This window comes from Actinia tenebrosa, unplaced genomic scaffold (genome assembly GCF_029948245.1).
Source record: "Actinia tenebrosa isolate PJP-AT-01 unplaced genomic scaffold, QUT_ActTen_1.0 PGA_scaffold10__47_contigs__length_13832649, whole genome shotgun sequence".
Taxonomy (NCBI): Eukaryota; Metazoa; Cnidaria; class Anthozoa; order Actiniaria; family Actiniidae; genus Actinia; species Actinia tenebrosa.
Genome location: NW_028292570.1, coordinates 9449707 through 9464542, shown reverse-complemented (window position 1 = coordinate 9464542; position 14836 = coordinate 9449707). Strand labels below are relative to the sequence as shown.

Sequence of the window (14836 nt, the reverse complement as noted above, 5' to 3'; positions counted from 1 at the left end):
TGGCAAGATGTTTGCTTGCGCACCGGTGTCGAGTTTTGCTTTCAGTTGCGCTCGGTTTTTCGGGAAATGTGGAAGTCGTATGCTGATAGTAGCGAATGCTTCGTCCCTGCGTTCCACCGGGCGTATGGTTCCAATTATTATCGATTGGAAATGTAGGGTATTGAAATCTTCATTGAAATCGTCATCTGTTTGCATTTCATGCACAGCGCGTCTGCCTTGGCGTGCTTCCCTATTGTTATTGCGTTGTTTGTATGGTTGTTCTTTTCTAGCGCTTGGGTTTTCTGATTCACTAGGGTTGCCTTTCTGACGGCATACTTTAGCCCAGTGGTTCAATCTTGAACAGAAATTGCAAGTCGAACCATATGCGGGGCATTTCTTTGGCGCGTGTTCGCCTCCGCAATTTCCGCATTTCCTGTGCCGATTCTCGTATTTCCTGACAGCTTGAACATGTTTGTCATCATCACTCTGGAGCTGGGCCACATGCGCTAATGTAGCTTCATATGTTCTAGCTATATCTATGGCTTTATCTAATGTAAGGTCGTCTCCATATTCTAGTATACGCTCTTGTGCTTTTCGATATTTGGTGCCTATGATAAGCTGCTCGATTAAGCGCTCGTTTATTTCAAGCTGGTCACGAAATTTGCATTTGTTGGCATGATTGCGACATTTGGTCATAAAATCATCAATATTCTCGTCGTTTGATTGCTTCATCTGCTGTAGCTGGTACCTAGCTAGCCTGAAATTTGTTCTCGGCGCTAAATGTTTTTCAAATTTTGACCAAATGTCCTCGGGATTTGTTTTCTCGTCTTCGCTGTCCCAAGTGAAACTATTATAGATATCTACGCCTTGACGGCCTATCCATAGTAGGATGTACGAGGATTTTTCATTATCTGACCTTTTTGCAAATGGGCCATTGAAAATTAGATTACAGTATTGCTTGAATCTGGCGAATTCGTCGTTGATATCGCTGGTTTGCCAGTTCATAACGGGTGGCGTGAACCCTGCGGCCATGATGTTCTATCACTGACTCGGTCTGCTAGCTGTTTTCTTTTATTTCCTGTCTTGGTATCTGATTTAACCACTTACCGAATGTCGATGTATGTTTTACCTTTCACTTCTGGCACCATGTAATGATTTCTGTTCCTTGGTGGTTGTGAAATATGGCTTTTATTTGAGTATATCAATTCGGGCTACAAATGTGTATCATACAGTCTGATAGATGGATATAGGGTTTCAGTCAATGCTATGGTATCATATGACATATAGCATATGACTGTGCATGCGCACACTCTCACATAGTTTTATCTTCGAATTATTCATATTAAAAGAATCAAGGAAAGATGCAAGTTAAAGTAAAATTATACAATTAACGCCTGAAATAAAATTTCAATGAGTTAGACCTTTTTTTCTGATGTATTTTAAAAAAGTAAACAAAAACGCTTATTAGGTACAACGTCAACATTTCGATTTCAGACTGAGACTCGTAGATCGAGCCGGCTATATATCGAAAAAAGCTATTTTAATTAGAACTCAAGAAGAGAGTCTGATTTCAAGCTCTGGAGGACTTTACTCTCCATAGAGACAGCTCAAAGTCACGGCGGTATTCAGCAATAAAATCTCATAAACTCGATCGAGCGAAGTTTTAATATTACTGATCAAGTGATCAAGTGACTTCTTAAGAAAACTATCAATGTAGATGTAGCAAAAAATAGCAAAAGACGAAAAGAAGAACAATTCCAATGGAGTTTTGAAGGAAGTTCGGCCAGTTTTGTAATTTAAATAAGACGTTCTGAATAAAAAGTAGATTGATCGCAACACATTATACTGTACAAGATTACAAACAGCCGAAGCAATGCTCAGATTGTATGTTGAAATGTGCGAAGGTCTAACGAGAATTCGCTCCAATAAATAATCATTAATTTACCGACTTGGATGAAGACAAAATAAATAGCATTTCTAAACGAATTTCTATAAAATATTTGCTTAGTTCACAGTGTAAATAAACAGTTTCATTCGAAACAAATGTAGGAGCCGTGACCCCTGAAGGTCAAGATAAGTAGTAATGTAAATCAACACGCATAACGCAACGCTTTATGTTGATCGTCCCGATTTTATCATAAACGGCCGATTATCTTGTATTGAGTTTTGAGCTCGTAGGTCGAATGATTCCTGGAATAAAACACACAGCCCGCATTTGAAATTGAAAACAGAGAAAGCGTTTTCAAATAGATCTTCTTCCAATTATACTCTGGCTTGTACTAAGTTGACTCCATCGAAGTCGTAGTCGTCTTTTGTAGTTCGTATTAATTGAAGTTCAGAGATTTAATTTATCACAGAAATCGCTTTCAAACTCAACAAAATAGCGAAGAACTAGGTGTTAAAATAAAAATAAAAAGGACGATTACTCATCTTACTAGATAATTGAGTATTTAAAATATTTTATCGAGCGAAATATTTAGAGTCTTTGAGAATGTCAACAAGCATAAGGAGGGCACAGGAAGACCAATCTTCGAAAAGTGCAACAAGTATCCACGAGTTTGCCAAAGGGCGTTTGATTTTTTCTCGACCTCGGAATGGCTAACAGGGTTTTGAACTCACTTAGTATAACTTCTAGCTTACTACAGGGGTGTTATGGGGGTCTGGGCAACATTTCTGGGTAGGACAGTCATGCAATCAGTAGCTCCAGCATATAAACAGAAAGCATAGCAACTGTTGCAAGCAATATATAGAGAAAATACCGAGAAAACCAAGTGGAGTAAGAGCTCAGTAAGATGTTTCTAGGCAGGAGTATGGGCTTGAATTAAATAAACAATTTTATGGAGAAAAAAGGGGGAGAGGAAAATAGAAAGAAAAACTTCTCTTCATAAGGTAGGATTTGAACCGGAATCCACCGAAAAATAAAAATAAAAAATCGATTCAACTTTGCCATACCCCCGAGACATCCGCAGAGCTGAGGCGGCGTATGGACTTCGGACCTGACGGCGATTAAATCCTTCTGCCCTTGGGTGTACGAATTACGCAATAAAATGTTCTAGCCGAAGCATCAGGGGAGAGACCAGCCGGCCCCCAGACCATATCGGCTAATCCCTTGCATCTTTGCCACGCACGGAATCGGTTGAAAAAATATCGTTAAAAAGTCTAGTCTATCTGGTGCATTGTTTTCACACCTTTTGTTATTCTAATTTCATAGAACCGTGGCCCAGTGGAAAAAACTTGGGCTTTCAAGTCAAGCCCGTCTGAGGAGGGTTAGTACCTGGATGGGTGGCCTAAACATGATACCTACTCAAGCTTTTGTATTGATCATGATTTTTTCTTCGTTTTTCATTTTCGACTTGAAAACTTGATAATGGGACAGATTCGATTAGAATTCGTTTTAGTCAAGAAATTATAAAAAATTGAAAATTGCCGGGCATTTAATCAGGGTGGTAAAGGGTTATGTTTGCAATTGCAATAACAATCATTTTTTCGTGAAAATAAGAATCATTCATCGTTTAATTTTCCGTACAACGTGATTCGAACCCCGTTTAGCACTCTGATAGCATTTTAGTTGTTACGAGAGAAGACCCATTGCATATTGATGGGTTGCAAGCATTCTCAAGAAAGTCAAAAGATAAAAACATGGCGGCCATTGTGGTGCCGTTAACAATGGATTGTTGAATGGCACCAACATGGCCGCGATGACGTAACGTGCAATCGAAGAATATCAGTTTCGCGACATATGACCCGATATGTTTTGAGACAGTATCTTTCGAGCTAAAATATTTTTTTTTGACCTGTTATAGCGTTACACTTCATGAGAACGAGGTCTATGTAGCACACGTGACTTAGAATTGAAGTCAGCCTGGTAACTAGGGTATTTTACTGCTCCTCGTGTAACTCACATTTTCATGAATCTCGATTTACTTCAGTCCTAACTTCTGAGATTAGTCTCAACTATTATACAAGGGGAATTATATTTAACTAGTCGTGAGCTGTGTGTCAAAACCCTTTATTTCTTGTCTCTCCCTTCCTTATATTCTTTCATAGCTACCTATAATACTTGTTTGAAATTGAAACGTCCTCCCAGCTACAACAGCCCCCACTTGAAGACGGGTGGGTTCTATTCTTGCTAACTCTAATGTTATCCAAGGGAAATAGTCATATTCTCAAATCTTAACTTGTCCCCACCAAAACTTTTCAGTTCTTGCGAAAACGTGTCAAAGCTTTCTTTCTTCTGTTTGGGATCGCCTTTCAAAACCTGTACACAAGATTCCACTGTTGCGCACATTCTTGCCGTCCTTATGAGATATCACACTGGTTTTCTTTCTGTAATAGACCTCTTCGGTTCTGACGTAATGTTTTCCCATTTCAGACCAAACATGTCATTCCCTAGAGTATCATTTCTTTGTTTAAGTTTTGCGCTCGGTTGCACATTAGAAGACACATGAATATGGATACAGCTCAAACAAAGAATCTTATTCTCAAGGGAATGACACGTGGTCTGAAATGGGAAAACATTACCCCAAGCCGAAGAGGTCTGTTGCGCGCATCGTTGCTAGAAATGTTATACTCGCTATTCAGTTACTTCTAGTCACGCGTTACGTTTGGAACGTAGATGGGAATTCCGTGACCTTTATATTGCGTGACTTATATATTCAGTAAAATTTTGGGTATTTTGGTATACCGCTGACCAATACCGCTGACCAATACCGCTGAACATAGTAATTTGATATTTGGTAGGATCGATACTCCTGTAAATAATGTTGGTAGGCAATTGCCCTATTTCACTATGACGTCAATGCTTGCTTATGTGGGGGATAGAATCGCCCAACCCAATAGAAAATTCAACAAAATTTGCTCCTAGCAAAACATTTTAATCTATAATGGTCTAATATTCTGAGCGTTTGTTGGCTATTCTACTTCTCTTCGTGGATTGATACGGGTTTTAGAACAATTTTCGGTGAATTTGCGTTGATTTGACCCCCTCCGACGACCATGATCCTTTGCGTTTAAACAATAGATTGTTTTGATGTGACGTCATAGTGAAATAGGGCAATTACGTGCACTGGGTCTGATATATTTTGGAGTGGAATTAAGCTTTGATTAAAGTTCAAGTTTTGATTTTTGAATTTCTTTTCAAGATTCATATTATTGACCGCTATATCTCGGGAAGGAAAAGGCTTTGGCGTAATGTTTTCCATTCCGGACGACGTGTCATTCCCTAGAGTATCATTTCTTTTTTTAACAGTTGCGCATGAGAAGAAGCATGAATATGTGTACAACTTCACAAAGAGCCTTATTCTCAAGAGAATAACACGTAGTCTGAGATGGGAAAGCCTTACGTCCATGCAGGCCCCGGAATAGGCGACGAGATCAAACATCAACATTCAAGGTGACTTGCAGGTCTTTTTATTACTCTTGTCTAGTTATGCCAGTATGTACACAAAAATTCAAATAACCCAACAGTACCCTGCTGAACGACATTCAAATGGCTTCCTTGTGACGTCATTATTTGAACTCTTGGGCATGCGCTGTAAGTACAAGTATCTGGTTATGTTCGGTGTGAGGATCCAAATTTTATTTCACTGGTTGTTTTTTATTCCCTAGTTTATTTATTTCAAGCTAGATTATTCTATTTATTTTCTTTATGTGTGTTGATTTTAATTTAGTGGTTGGTGATTTAAATTGGTGTTTCCAATCTTGGAGAAGCTTATTTCTTGTCAATGCACTTGACGACGGTGGAGTCGATTTCCAGGTAAGTCAGAAGCCAGTCGCAGTCTGGGCTACAGCAAGCATTGAATTCTCCACGAGCTGTCAATAAATATAAATAGTAATCAATAAAAATAATCTATAATATCTAATAAACACTGATCAGAATTTCTTCATTCACAATAAAAATAATTATATTGTTATTTTTATTCTTATTATTTTTGTTATTATCATAAAATATTTGACGACGAATGTTTTAACTTGTCACGTGACTTACCAAAGCGTGGTCTTGAAATTTCGTACTCCAGTTCTAAGATTCAAGACAATACTGAATTAATTACTAAATTTTCACAGGAAATTGAAATCCATTTTGAATAATGGATAATTGTTCTCAGTTAAAATGTTTTAATAGAAAACTAACCTCTTCGTCGAAGAATACGTCCAAATTCAGAAGCGACTATTTAAGAGAGAAATGAAAATCTTAGCTACTTAAGGTGCCAAAAGAGACACTTCCAGTAGTTTGTCATGGTTATAGGTTGTCATGGTAATAGGTTGCCATGGTATTACTTACATCTCTTTGAGCTTGGCCCACATAAGTGACTTTGCGAAACATCGACGCCATAGTGTCGAAGAGCAGCTACCGCTGATGGTGAACAGTCGACTACGTTACGTCTTTCTGCTGCAGAGAAATATTCAATAATATTAATATTAGTACGTTTGCATCTCATATTTTCAAAATATGGTCAAGAAATTTTTCTTTATGTATATAAGCATATATGTAGCGAGCCTTAAAAATATTTCAGTTAGTATTGAAACGATTTAACAAGCTCATCATCTAGGCATCACTGTATATTCTTGTACAGTTTTGAGACCGTATTTTTCTTGTTTCATCATTTTTCAATGTTGACCAAAGTCCAATACCCGAACATCTGTTTAAAAATCTTTTTTCGCAAATATAGAACTAACGTTAACGAATTTTTTGTCATGAAGTTCAGGGCAGGAAAATCAAGGGCAGGAAGATCCAGGATGTTTCGCAAAACGGAGGTGCAGATACTTAAGAAAGTACGTCAGGCTGCGCTAACCCTTTCACTAGATCCCCCCTTGAACATCCACATACTCTATGTATGTTACTCTTACCTCTAGGAGCTGCGGCCTCTCCTGAAAATATAAAAATAGACATTTTGAAATTTGGAGGAAAGGTAATCCAGTCATCTATGCATACATAACCATGCAGCAAAAACATCGCACCACAATAACAAGTAGTGTGTTCGAGCCGTGCAGTATGTATGTAATGTATGCCTGTATGCTCTATTCGACACTGATGCACAAATTGATGCTAAGTAACTAATCCCTTTCATTTAAATCAAGTTAGTCTTAATGTCTAGTCCTCATTTTTAGGTAAAGTGCCTACAAATATCTTTATTCTAACCATGGTGTCCAATAAGTGCTACGGTACAAGCAATGTTTTTTCTACTAAATCAGGTCTTTGAATATGGCCGCTATTTTTCCTTTTTTGGCCACTAAAAGAACGAATGATAGATACTTATAATAGCCAAAGTTATACCACCATAGCCAAATGGGTAGGGATTGGGCACTACCTTACTTGTCGCACGGGGATTGGTCAACGCCTTTAGCTACAAATCAGCCATAAAATCTTTCAATTGCCAGTAAGCTATTCCCATGCAGCATTTTAAACAACCAGGAAAGCACAGCTCAATTTTTCGGATCGAGATTGCTTATTTTGCATGTTACTACCATTATTGTTGAAGTGCGACCCTTGAAGTTTGATGTGTCGTTCGTCGACTAGCATTTCAACGACCGTCAATCAAATAACTGCATAAAGAAAAAAATCACCTTGACAAGAGATTTAAGCCTGAATGAAAATCTTTAATCCAGGACAAAATCTCTCTCAAGATGATATTTGCTTCTTTTAGTTGCAGTTCTTTGATTGACGGTCTTTCAATTTCTAATCGCGATATCAAACTTCAACGCACTTCAACTTCAACGATAACGGTAGTAATGTAAGTATTTTAGCAAGAAATTGCGAAAATAATTCATCCAAGTTCATCCAAGACATCCAAAATAGCCACTTCAACTTCGCAGCAGATTCTCAAAATAAAACTACGAATAAACAGGTTCATTCCGCGATGGTTTGCAATTGTTTTTTAAAGATTCCAATGATAAAGATATATCGTTCATATTTGTCAGTTATATTAACAAGGAAGCCCATCACAAACATCAGTCCGATATAACGTGCAAGGGTAAAATTTTGGTGGGAATTTTCTTTCTAGAGCATTGAGTATATTGTTCTTTGTCAAACAAACAATATTCGATATTGGTTTTACATGATATTCGATCAGTCATCGTTTTGAAATTATCTATATTCAAAGTTGAAAAGCGCCATTAAAGATATTGTGAAGAGCCAAGTAGAATAAAGAGATTTGCGTTAAAAGAAAAGTGGCGGCTGAAATGATATTCATTCACAAAAAAGCTAAAAGGACAACAAAAAAAATCGCTTTCATTTAAGTGTCTAGTCGTTCTAGCGCTTTCGCACTAATTGGGGACACTTTTCACTCACACGCACTACCACTACATTCAATATTCTATGCACATAACGCTCAACTCACAATCCGCAGAATAATGTCTACCTGAGATTCGAACTTGTAACGTAAATTAGACTAGATTATTAGATTGTTATCAATATATTAGTATATTATTTGAAATATTTTCAACGCTGTTGACTTAGGCGCATATAAATATATAAACAAGTTCAACATCCATACATCCTAGACATTGACTGACGAGACTGTTAAGCTATATTAGACGTTTTTGCAAGTAAATTTGTGCTAGGGAAACCTAAAGTAAATGATTGCCCACTTAATGCTGTTACTTAATTTTTCTGTTCAAAGACTTAAATAATTACAGTATCAGATCATTAGGTGTACTGCAGATAATAACAGTGCTAGCCTGCTCTTATGATTAAGCTTTCAATTTTTTCTAATTTCGGTATTAAGGTAACTGCATTAAATGGCTTTGCTTAAGGAAGTCCGCGATCAAAGTAGTCTTCTCCGGTTTCATTTTAAGGATAAAGGTGAATAATGCTTTTAACATTTCTAATGCGTTTCCTTATTCATTCTCATTTATTTGGTAAATCGAGACAAATGGTTTCTATTTTGTAATGGAATTTGTCCATTGCCTATGGCGATTTTTTCAGCTAAATACCTGTACTCGTATGCGGAGGCGTGCTAATCGTAATGACTGATCTATCTGATCACTAGTCATTTGTATCCTAGTGTATACAAGTTGAAATATAGTTATAAAAGCGTTAAGCCTTAGTACTGGAACAGTGCTGATATCATGTTTTTGTCTTTAAAGAGACTAAGTGGTTCAGCGGCGGGGTTAGGTTTTGTTGAACGAAACTCTGTTATTTGCTGTCGTACTATAGTTACTACTGCATGCCTTTAGCTAGCAGCCTGCTTCCTCTGCAGTTACTGAGTGTTATGCTTATTGTCGTTGCTGCTACGGCAGTTGTTGATGCTTTTGAAGCTGTACTTGTTTTTAACTGTTGCTTTTGAAAGTGAAGAAATAGGACAACGCATTCGCATGCTGTGGGCATTTCTAAGGCACATAGCGAAAATATAAATTAGAGTATAATCGGCGTTATTTTGGAAAAACGGAAGACGAAATAGAAATTGCACGAGCCTGCTGTGTGAATATTGCACGCGCTCCCAACCAATTAGAACGCGAGATCTATAGGAGTTATTTTATTATTATTTTACTGTTGTCAGTTTAGTTGCTGCATGGTCCCGTTCCCTTGCTCATTAGTATCGCTGTTGCTGTTCCTTACAAGCGTCCTTTCACTGCGTTCCTAAATCTTAATAATAATATAAATTTTATTCTAATTTGTATGATAACACCTGTTCAAACTCCATCTAACCCATGCCAGGTTAAAGAGAAAATAATTATAACTGACTCGCTAGCGACGCTATGAATTCTTCCACCAAATGAATCCGGAAATGTCGTGCCCATTGTCCCCCCGTCCTTCGAGATCGATGGAACTAGTTTGAACTATTTAGAATGAAATGATAAACCTTGACTTATTTCTTTACTAAAAATGTAATGGGTTAGTCCCACTGCAGTAGTGAAAGACTGAATTCCATGCGTTTTTTCTCCTCTTTTAAAAGAAAGAAAGAAAAGTGATGAGAGAGTCGAATGAATTGCCTTCGACAGAACATGGTAATTCAAGGCAGAAAAAAATGTAGGGATACTCTAAATAACGAACGCTATCAGTGGAAAAAGATGTTGAACACGAAGCTATATCCCTCATATATTGAACTATATTAGGATAGCGCTAAAGAAATATTTTTCTCCTTTGCGCCATCTTTACTAAAGAAGATAGGCAATAATTGGAATCGCGCGCGGAAAGACTGAGATGGATGGAATCAATAATGCGGGGGATGTGGATTGGGGGATTCTGAAGCTAATTTCCCCAACGCAAATGAATTCCTTGCTCCCTTATATTAAGACTGTAATGATCGAGATATTTAGCAGTTCAACTACCCAATGATAGAGATCTACTGATTGTACATCGCTGATAGAACAAGGAAATAAAAAGTAAGCCCTTCCGTTTCATTGATACGCGCACGGCAAATTCACGAAGAGGTTCACGATTAATATCTGTTTTGAATAGACAAAAGATGAAGCTTTTGATACGTTTGTAGTTCTTGATCAAATAATATACTATACTCCTTGGGGCTTTTTTGACAAAATGATTAACCTCACGCGTCGACTGGGTCTTGTAGGAATTATACATGAATATTATTAAACGTATCCTTTTGATCCTAAGCATTAAAGGATGGGAAATAGGTTATCTTTTTGGGGAAAAAACATTTGTTCCAGATGTGAGAAGCCTTGTTAATGTTTACTGCGATGTACTTAGTAGAAATAGTATTGATGTATTTTGACCGTTGAAAGCTGGTCTAAGGACTGGTAAGAGTAGAGTCTAATATCTCGCAGTTTTTTTTCACATCATGTGATAAAAAATAAACATCTTTCATGATTTCCTTCAAGTTTGTTAGGTCTTTCCTACGATAACAATTTTTGAGATGAAAGAAACCTTTTTGAAAAAAATCCACACTACTTGATCTTGGAAGCAATATTAAATCAACTATCGACTAGATACTGTAAAAATGCAAAAAATAAAACTATAATGACTTTGAATGCGATAAGTTTGGATTGAAAAAGATATTTAACATCAATAAAAAAATATGTAGTCTAATTTGAAAAAAATTTTTTTCAAGGGAATGAACGAATTTTGGTTTGCATTATCTCGTAGATATCCAAAAATATATAGTAAGTATATGAATATATAAAAATGATTATATATATGTTAATACATCTACCATTCCATAGAAGGACAGATGCTTTCGGTCAAAACAAAGGCAATTCACTTGCAAACTCTAATAAAAGAGAAAAATTAAGATTTGCAAAGAAATTTTTTTTCCAAAAAGCATCGGGTTCTTGTACTTTGGTGAAGGGTTGACAGAATTGTGAGAGATCTTTGAGAACTATAGTTTTATCGATAAAAAATGTAATATGCTTGAAGGATGCGAGTTTTAGAGTCAAGTGTATATAAGACGTTTTGAAACATGTTTAATATTTGACGAAAGATCCAACTTCGATCGCCTATTCATTCAATATATCTTAGTCTATACAACAGATGTTCCAACTCTTATTTTCAGTCAAAATTCTTTCCAATAAAATTAGTTTAGAAGCAAAAATAATACAGATACCAATAGTTGTTTTCGTTTAGGCCTTCGAACGGCTCTCTTAAGTACTTACACGCTCAGTAAACTAGGAAATGAGATATAAATTTGAAAATAATGAAGCGAGTTCCTGCAAGTCTAGCATAGCCCGACTGACTCTCCCAATTGTTTTGATTCAAACTGCTTGTAATTCAGATTGTTTATCAGTCTCAGTAGGAAAGCGGAAATGTTTGACGTTTCTGTCGAAAAGCATTTTGAGGATACCGTATTCAATCTACTAGGATTAATCTCTTATTCTTTCTTTTATTGAAATGATGTCGGGTGACAGCTAAATTCTGTCAAGTCCTTTCTTTGCTGGAATATTTCTCGGGGCGAGGAGCGTGGGGTCTCAGGAAATGCCATCTCTAGTGTTATATAGTTTAAGGGCGTATGTTTTAGCTTATTACCTGGGAGAATTTTGAACCGTTCCAGCTGCTTCATCGGCTCAGTTTATCTAAAAATCTCATACAAAAATATTTACCGGGAAAGCTCAGGAAACTCTGTGATTACAGCCAAAAACTGATTCTTAAATCCAATAATTGGGAATGAAGTGCGAATAAGTAAGACTAAGTTTAGTGATCACGCCCGGAATATTAAGCCCTTGCGAGGAATGAAGAAAGGAGTGGAATAAAGAAAGAGAAAACAGAGGAAGAAAAAAGGAAGCGAATAGACGTGAAATTCAAACGCAGAACTATATCTATTCTTATCCAAACATTCCAGGTAATTTTTATTAGATTTTGCTTCCGGATTTAGTGAAAAAAACAAATAGACAAATAAATAAATAATCAAAGAAACGCACCAATGTTTACACAGTAGGTGAGTAATAAAGTGAAAATTTTATCTGTCTTATTTGATAATTGGAAAGGCAAAAAAGCAAACTTCATATTAAAGGGCAATTTCAATAAAAATCGAGAGAAGATTAAGTCAGAAATTATTAGTTTGTTGTAAGCAATGGCAAAAAATATTGATAGCCTAGATATTTATACAGAGCTGTGATGCTAATGCGAATAAAATTTCTACTCGTGTTTACGTAGTTAATATTACTTTATCTTTCTTTATTTATGGATAAGTTACAGTGAACTTGTCTCGTTATTATCTTTTTCTCCGTTTTTATTATATTTTGTAGAACTGAACCGACGGATGTTATCAGAAATTATTTTACGAAAAATTGGCAAAATGATTTCCGGATATTTTTAGCGTAGTTAAACGGACACCTAGAAGTGTTTATTGAGAATGAAATAGAGAACTCCGATTTAACGTCGTTGGTTTTTAATAACTACTGTTTCATCCTACGCTCAAAAGACCGGTAAAAACCTGGCGGAAGGAAAAAAGAACTGTACAATAATGTGCTATAAATCAAGAAAAATGACCTAGCAAATAAATGGTAAAATGGAGTATGAAAAACGAGAAATCTAAATTGTAATTATATTAGAGATTTTTGCTGACATTTCTTAAGTACATAAGAAACCATTTATATTACGCAAAACAACCATGAATTATACGGAAAATTGAAGGTAGAAGCGGCGAGGACGAGTTTTATGCGAAAATCATTCAGAGAATCTTGATAAGATATATTACAGAATTTAAACTACAACAGAATAGCAAATCTATCCATATTTTCTTGTAATTCTTTTTACTGAAAGTTTGGCGGTTCCAAAATGTTGGAAGATGTGAATTCTGGAGTGATTTGAAACTCGAAGTCCTTTTCCGCCTTCGGTCTTGTAGGGAGAGAAAACACTTTTTCCCCCATAAAGTTTTGCTTTTTAGTATGTTTTAAATAAAAAACATGAAATAATAATAAGTTGGATCATACATAAAATAGAATTAAAATGCCATATTTAATTTTCAAGAATACGTTGATAGATTTTTTTGACATGTTAAAGTCGGGAACGTATCCGCACTGTAAACAATTGCTATAGATTACGCTTTCAGGAAAATATTAATCATCTCTTACAAACTTTTTTCCCCCTCGTTAATCATGAGTAAATCATCTGGATAATTTACAATAATGTTTCATTTTTAACTTTAGTGAAATTGAGCCTTCTAAAAACGATTATTTGTAGCATTTATATACATTTACTGTGACGAAAATTATTTTCAATGCATTGGTTGTAAAGAGGTGTTGAAAGAGAAAATGGTAGTTGTTAATCTTATCCTCTTGAACAAAGGTTTCCCTGGTGAATAAAACTATATGAAGTTGGATTTTGAAGGGTTTAGAAGTGATACGGATAACCAACTTAGGAAAGTATATTAATCAAAAGTTTGATGTGTGTGTATGTGATCCATTTGTGCATGCTGTTTTTATCCTTAACATCACAAACAACGCACGCAAAAACTACACATAAAATCCGTATATTTACTTACTTTTTTCTTCATTTGGAAAAGCCCCTAGAATAAAAAAAACCCATGAGATTAAATTTAGCGAACATTGAACTAGGCGGTTTCTTTAATAAAACAATATTAAGTTATGATGTTTGAAAAATGAAAGCTGTTCTAAATTTTTTACGAAGCAGGTGCTACAACGTGTTTCTCAAACCTTTTATTTCTCGATAGCACCTCAATGTACTATATCCAAAATATTTCCAAAATAATCTCTCAGCGTTCTCCAAAATATCTAAAAATTTTCATGTTTTTTTGAAAAAGCTTTAAAAACTCCTATCATTTTTTTCACTGCCTTCACAAAAATGTCTTTTGAAAATCTAAGTGTGGAAAGAAACATGAAGTAAAAAAAACCATGTCTTTTAAATGCTACAATTTGAAATGTTTTGAAAATATTTTTTGTTGAAAAACTTTGATTAAAACTGAGGAGAAAAAAAGACAGGATATTAAAATGAAAGTGTTTTTCCATATCTTTGAATCTTGTCGCTAACATTGACAAACAAAGACGAGAAAAAGAGAAAAATTTTTCTTAACACGATGAAAAGTTACGAAAGGCAAAACCAGTTATCACTCTGTTTTAAATTCTATCAACTTATGAATACACATAAACGAAAACAAAAAAGCTTTGCAATTCAAAAACTGATATAAAAGATTTACGTAGATGAAAACATAACATATAGTATTCTTACATGTAAGGGCGATGCATGAAGCAAGTACGAAAAATACTGCTAACTTGTTCATCTTGGAGAACTATTGCAGCTTTCTTGTCTTCAGTGTAAACTGTAGTTGTTTCACCGCTCTGCTCAAGAAAGAACTGTAAAAAAACACTACAGGATCCCTGCTTTTATAAGGGTTTTGTAATACAAAGCAAAATTGAGACTCAGAGATCTGGAATCTTAGTGGCTGTCAGCCTTAAAATTAGCACAAATAGCCTGAGCTCCTTCTTGCGATTGGTTTTGCTTCTT

The 14836-nt window shown here is 35.8% G+C and overlaps 1 protein-coding gene across 1 annotated transcript; it reads right to left on the bottom strand.

The window, feature by feature from the left end:
• Positions 1 to 5365: 5365 nt before the first annotated feature.
• LOC116286834 (uncharacterized) lies at positions 5366 to 14702 on the bottom strand. The gene is made up of 7 exons (XM_031693424.2): positions 14561 to 14702; positions 13857 to 13880; positions 6826 to 6846; positions 6260 to 6367; positions 6110 to 6145; positions 5966 to 5998; positions 5366 to 5790 (listed from the first exon to the last, which is right to left on the bottom strand). The coding sequence occupies exons 1-7, from the start codon at positions 14610 to 14612 to the stop codon at positions 5690 to 5692; spliced, it is 375 nt and encodes a 124-aa protein (XP_031549284.1). The 5' UTR covers positions 14613 to 14702; the 3' UTR covers positions 5366 to 5689.
• Between the last annotated feature and the right edge of the window lie 134 nt (positions 14703 to 14836).